This window comes from Natrix helvetica (genome assembly GCF_964273705.1).
Source record: "Natrix helvetica genome assembly, chromosome: 1".
Classification (NCBI taxonomy): domain Eukaryota; kingdom Metazoa; phylum Chordata; class Lepidosauria; order Squamata; family Natricidae; genus Natrix; species Natrix helvetica.
Window position 1 is genome coordinate 1,419,769 of NC_138548.1, and position 5,745 is coordinate 1,425,513.

General features: G+C 45.2%; 1 protein-coding gene across 2 annotated transcripts in view; it reads right to left on the reverse strand.

Annotated features, from left to right (window-relative positions):
* LOC309383260 (receptor expression-enhancing protein 6-like) overlaps positions 1-4,506 on the reverse strand; it is an 18,355-nt gene extending 13,849 nt beyond the window's left edge. Inside the window, exon 1 of one of the 2 annotated variants that reach the window (XM_081935588.1) lies at positions 4,245-4,506. In XM_081935588.1, the coding sequence (XP_081791714.1) occupies positions 4,245-4,359 (115 nt within the window). In that variant the 5' untranslated portion in view covers positions 4,360-4,506. Of the gene's footprint in view, positions 1-3,575; positions 3,719-4,244 lie in introns of those variants that run through there. The other variant, XM_081935589.1, reaches the window with a different exon arrangement.
* Between the last annotated feature and the right edge of the window lie 1,239 nt (positions 4,507-5,745).

Genomic DNA, 5,745 nt, shown 5'->3' on the forward strand with positions numbered 1-5,745 from the left:
CACCCCTGGGCTAAGGCATACGATGAACGGTTGCAGGAACTGGGCCTGGCTAGTCTAGGGGAGAGAAGGACCGGGGGAGACAGGAGAGCATCTTCCAATATTTGAGGGAGGGGCTGCCAAAAAGAGGAGGGGGTCAAGCTATTTTCCAAGGCACTCAAAGCCCATACAAGGAAGAATGGATGGAAACTGACCAAGGAGAGATTCAACCTGGAAATAAGGAGGAATTTCCTGACAGGGAGAACCATCAACCCATGGAAGAGAAGTTGCCTTCGGAAGTTGTGGGAGCTTCATCCCTGGAGGCTTTCAAGAAGAGACTCGGCTGCCATCTGTCAGAAATGGGGGTAGAATCTCCTGCTTGGATGGGGGTTGGACTAGATGACCTACAAGGTACCCCTTCCAACTTTGTTAATCTGTTTACAAAAATCACCATGGCCATTGCGACACCGCTTTGCTCTGTGGCAAACCTGATATTCCAGTTTGGATTTCTCCCCATGTCCTGCGGGCAAGAGAACCAGTTGCTTTCTCAACTGGTTTTGGGAATAAGGCCCATTTTGCAAACCGTGGCCTGTTTTCAAAATAGGCTTTTGGCCAGGAAGAGGGCAATCCATCTTCATGGGAATTACAGGCAGTCCTCAACTTAACAACAGTTCACTAAAGTGACCATTCAAAGTTACAGTGGTGCTGGGGGAAAACGCGGCTTGGAACTGTTTTCACACTTAACGACATCCCCAGGGTCGCCGGATATACATTCAAATGGGTGGAATGGATGGAAACCCATCAGGGAGAGAAGCAACCTGGAAGGAAGAAGAAACTTCCTGACTGTGAGGACAATCAGCCAGTGGAACAGCTGGCCACCAGATGTTATGGGTGCTCCATTTTTTCCCACAGAAAAGACTGGAGAGCCCTTTGTCTGACAGGACAGGAGACCTGCTTCAGCAGAGGGTTGGACTAGAAGGCCTCAAAAGGTCCCATTCCAGCCCTAGGATTCATTTGCAGATGGCAGACAACCATCTCGGGGAACGGTTCGTTTTTCCTACCAGCTTACAAGTTGTTTTTAAGAGGATGATTGCCATTCCTGCCGTGAGCCCGAGGGGCCTTGTTCCAATTCCAGGGTTTTATTTATTCCCTAAATAAAAGACGCTTTTATTAAATAAAAGAATTTATTTATATATAAAAGAGGCTGCCAAAGGGGGACTGGGTCCGCTTGGCATAGCAAGACCACGCCCACATTAAAGAAACCCATGACGGCTTAAGGCAGTGTTTCTCAACCTTGGTGTCGTGGACTTCAACTCCCAGAATCCCCCAGCTGGCTGGGGAATTCTGGGAGTTGAAGTCCACAGGACTTAAAAGTCGCCAAGGTTGAGAAATACTGGCTTAAGGCAGCCACCAACCGTACCACGCACCTCCGGCTTCTCTTGGGAGGCGACTCAGGGCCCCTACATTTTGCTGGCATCTGGCAGGTTGTGTGAACAGAACCGAGGGACGGTGCACATAGGAGAAAAGGATGAGTAAACGCCAGCTTGGGAAATGTGGCTATAAGAAGCAACTTTGGCGTTGAGGGGGGACCATGGAATTTATTTTAATGTACGGCGTCGCCTTGCGATCACCGGTATAGAAGTTTAGTTTAAAATACAAGCTAGTTACAATTCATTTAGTGACCAAAGTTACAACAGTACCGAAAAGAGTGTCTCACGACCGTTTTCCCACACTTTACAACTTTTGCAGCATCCCCCCAGGATCACGTGATCGGAGTTCGGATGCTTGGCCACTGACTCGTATTTACGACTGTCGCCATGCCCTGGGGTCACGTGACCCCCTTTGCTGACTTTCTGACCGGCAAAGTCCACGCAGAGGCCAGATTCACTTCACGACCAGGTTACTAACTTATCTATCGTCTGCGGTGATTCACTTAACAACGGCGGCAAGAGAGGTTGCAAAGTGGGGCAAAATTCACTTAACAAATGTTTCGCTTAACCACAGAAGTGTTGGGCTCCATTATGGCCATAAATTGAGGACTACCTGTAAAGCCTCAATATATTAGTATTAGTATAGTATAGTGGTAGTGGTAGTGTATAGTGTATTAGTATAGTGTAGTATAAGCATTAATAGTAATAGTAAAGTAGTGTAGTATAATATTAGTACAGTATAAGTAGTAGTAGTAGTAGTAGTAGAGTAGTGTAGTATTAGTATAGTAATAGTGTATAGTATATTAGTATAGTGTAGTATAAGTAGTAGTAGTAAGTAGAGTAGTGTAGTGTAGTATAAGCAATAATAGTAATAGTAGTAGTAGTAGTGTAGAATGAGTATTAGTATTAGCATAGTATAGTACAGTAATGACATATACACACACATATACATATCTATATATTATATCTATATACACAAATATATATACACAAATATATATAGCTGATGAGAGCTAATTAGCTCGAAATAGATCTATACTAGTCTCCCTTTATTTATTTATCAGTACAAATATATATACATATCTATATATCTATATATTCTCTATATATTCTCTTTCTCTAATACACACACACACACATATGCATAAGGCATGTGGACATTAATTCAACAATTAATTAAACCTTAATTAAACCAACATAATGTAGAGCTGTAGAATTGCAATGGGATAGAGGTGGGCCAGGAACGGACCTGAGTTGTAGGGGCAAAATAAACCACAATTGAGGCTGGGGTCTCTACCCTTCTTTGAAAACCTCCACAATTCCTCCCAAGTGGAGGCAAGAGTGGGCATTTGTAGACCTCCCCAGCACCTCCCCCCCTTCCCACGATGGCCATCCTAGACCACCTGAGAATCAGGTCCCCTCCCTGCCTGGGTTTTGCTCTACACCGGCTTCCCCACAAACCTTGATCCATGTGGGGGCAGGATTTCCCCCCTCTCTCCAAACCCAGGCTTGGCTGTAGCAAAGCAAGTGAGAGACCCCTTGGGTGGGCAGGGGAAGAGACCGAAAAGGATATTTGAAAAATCCAGGTGGAAGACCCCCTCCCCCAATTGAGTGGGGGCATCCTAGCCGATTTTGTTAAGCATTTCTAATTACAACTAAGTCAGTTTTAAGGTCATTTCTCTTTCCCTTTTAATTAGAAGACAGTTATTTCTCTTTCCATCATGCCATGGTTTTATTTTATTTTATTTATTATTTAGTTTGTTTTAGTTTGCTTTGTCAAGCATGTATAACAGGGGTGTCCAAACTTGGCAACTTTAAGACTTGTGGACTTCAACTCCCAGAATTCTCCAGCTGGAGTTGAAGTCCACAAGTCTTAAAGTTGCCAAGTTTGGACACCCCTGATGTATAAGATAATAGATATAAGTATATACGAGATTACAAATACATGAAATGGGTATGAATATATGGGGTTTTTATCCTCTTACCCACCCAGTGTTGTTTCTAAGCTGGAGGGAACAGAAGACATACACTCAATAAAACAAAATAAAATATCGGGATTAAGGATATTATAGGAAGACACACCCACCCCAAGAAAGAAGTAGGAGATTGGGTACCTGTTGCCCCCCCCCCCCCACTCCCGCAGACCGACCAACGCCTGTTGAAACCCACCCTGGTCTGAAAAGGCCTGCAACCTCTCAGCAGGGAGAGAGGAAGAAGGCACTCGGTACATGCTCAGAGACCTTGGCTTCAAGGCAATCGGTGGGCAAAGCGATTATCAGGGAAGGGGTTGGGGGTGGGGGGCAGTTTCTCAAAACTGTGGTAGCCCTCCGCAAATCAGTAGAACAAACTTGCCTCCAGACGTTGTGAATTCTCCAAGACTGGAAGTTTTTAAGATGATGTTTGACAACCATTTGTCTGTAGTGGTGTAGGGTTACCTACCTAGGCAGGGGGTTGGACTAGAAGACCTCCAAGGTCCCTTCTGTTATTCTATTCTATTCTATTCTAACACTGGAAGTTTTTAAGAAGATTCTGGATAACCATTTGTCTGAAGAGGTGTAGGGTTTCCTGCCTAAGCAGAGGGGGTTGGACTAGAAGACCTCCAAGGTCCCTTCCAACTCTTGTTATTCTATTCAACCGGAGCCGGCAAATCCGTTGCAAGTTCCGCAGACTGAGCGGACGGCGCAGGAAATCGGGGATCGCGATCCACGGAGAGAAGCCCCCTCCCCACTTAGAGGAGAGCGCGACCTTCCTTGGGGAGAGGGCAAGGCAGCCCCCCTCTCCAGGCAGTTTCTTCCCACCCTCCTCCCCTCCAGCCGCGGGGCGGGAAGGAGCGCTCACCTGTGGCCAGGTAAGTCTTCTTGACGCCCGTCTTGCCTTCCAGCGCCCCCAGCGCGTCGCTCAGGGGTCCGGGCTGGCCCAGGAAGGCTTCGAAGCGGCGCTGGGGGGTCCCCATAGCGGCCCAGGATCCGAGCGACGCCCCGGCCCCGCGCACCTGGCTCGGCGGCCGATCAGCCCAGCGCGGTGGGCGGAGCGCTCTGGCCAGGTGAGGCCCGCCCCTCGCCGCCGGCAGCCAATCGGGAGCGGGGAGGACAGGTGGCCCGTGAGGATGGAGGGGAGGATGGGGGAGGGCAAGGTTTAAAGCCACGTGGATAAGAAGCGGTGTTTGGAGGAAAGATTTAGCCAGCTCAGGTACAGGCAGTCCTCGACTTACGGCCAAAACCGAGCCCCAAATGTGGATTGCTAAGTGAGGCATTTGCTAAGTGAATCATTTTGAAAACAATGACTGCCAACCTGCCTTCCACTGAAACCCCTCGCACCCTGGACATAAATGGTTTCAACTCCTACCCTCAAAACAACACTATAGACAACTACACAACAAGACAACTAGACACAAGAACAGTCCCCCCCCCACATGCCATCTCTCTGCTAAACAACTAATTCCCTCCCCACTATCTAACCATTCACTAAGGCTGCACTACTATTCCTATTAGCCTTCTCATGTTCCTATCACCCATCTCCTCCCACTTATGACTGCAGGACTGTAACTTTGCTGCTTGTATCCTTACCATTTATATTGTTTCCTGATTGCTTATTTGTATCCTATGACTATCATTAAGGGCTGTACCTTATGATTCTTGATGAATGTACCTTGCCTTTTTATGTACACTGAGAGCATCTGCACCAAAGACAAAATTCTTTGTGTGTCCAATCACACTTGGCCAATAAAGAATTCTATTCTATTCTATTAATACAATACAATACAATTAATACAATTCTATTCTATTCTATTCTATTCTATTCTACATTCTATTCTATTCTGCATTCTATTCTATTCTATTCTATTCTATTCTATTCTATTCTATTCTATTAATTCTATTCTATTCTGCATTCTATTCTATTCTATTCTATTAATTCTATTCTATTAATTCTATTCTATTCTGCATTCTATTCTATTCTATTCTATTCTATTCTATTAATTCTATTCTATTAATTCTATTCTATTCTGCATTCTATTCTATTCTATTCTGCATTCTATTCTATTAATTCTATTCTATTCTGCATTCTATTCTATTCTATTCTATTCTATTCTGCATTCTATTCTATTCTACTGCCAACCTTTCTTGCTGCAGTTTTTAAGTGAAGGTTATTAAGTTAGTCACCTGGTTGTTAAGTGAATCTGGCTTCCCCATGCTTTTCAGAAGATTGCAAAAGGGGGGGGTATCACATGATGCTGTCATAAATATGAGTCAGTGGTCACAAAAGGGGATGAAGTGACTTTGGAACGCAGCAAAGGGTCATAAACATGAGACAGCTGCCCAAGCCTCTGAATTTTGACAAT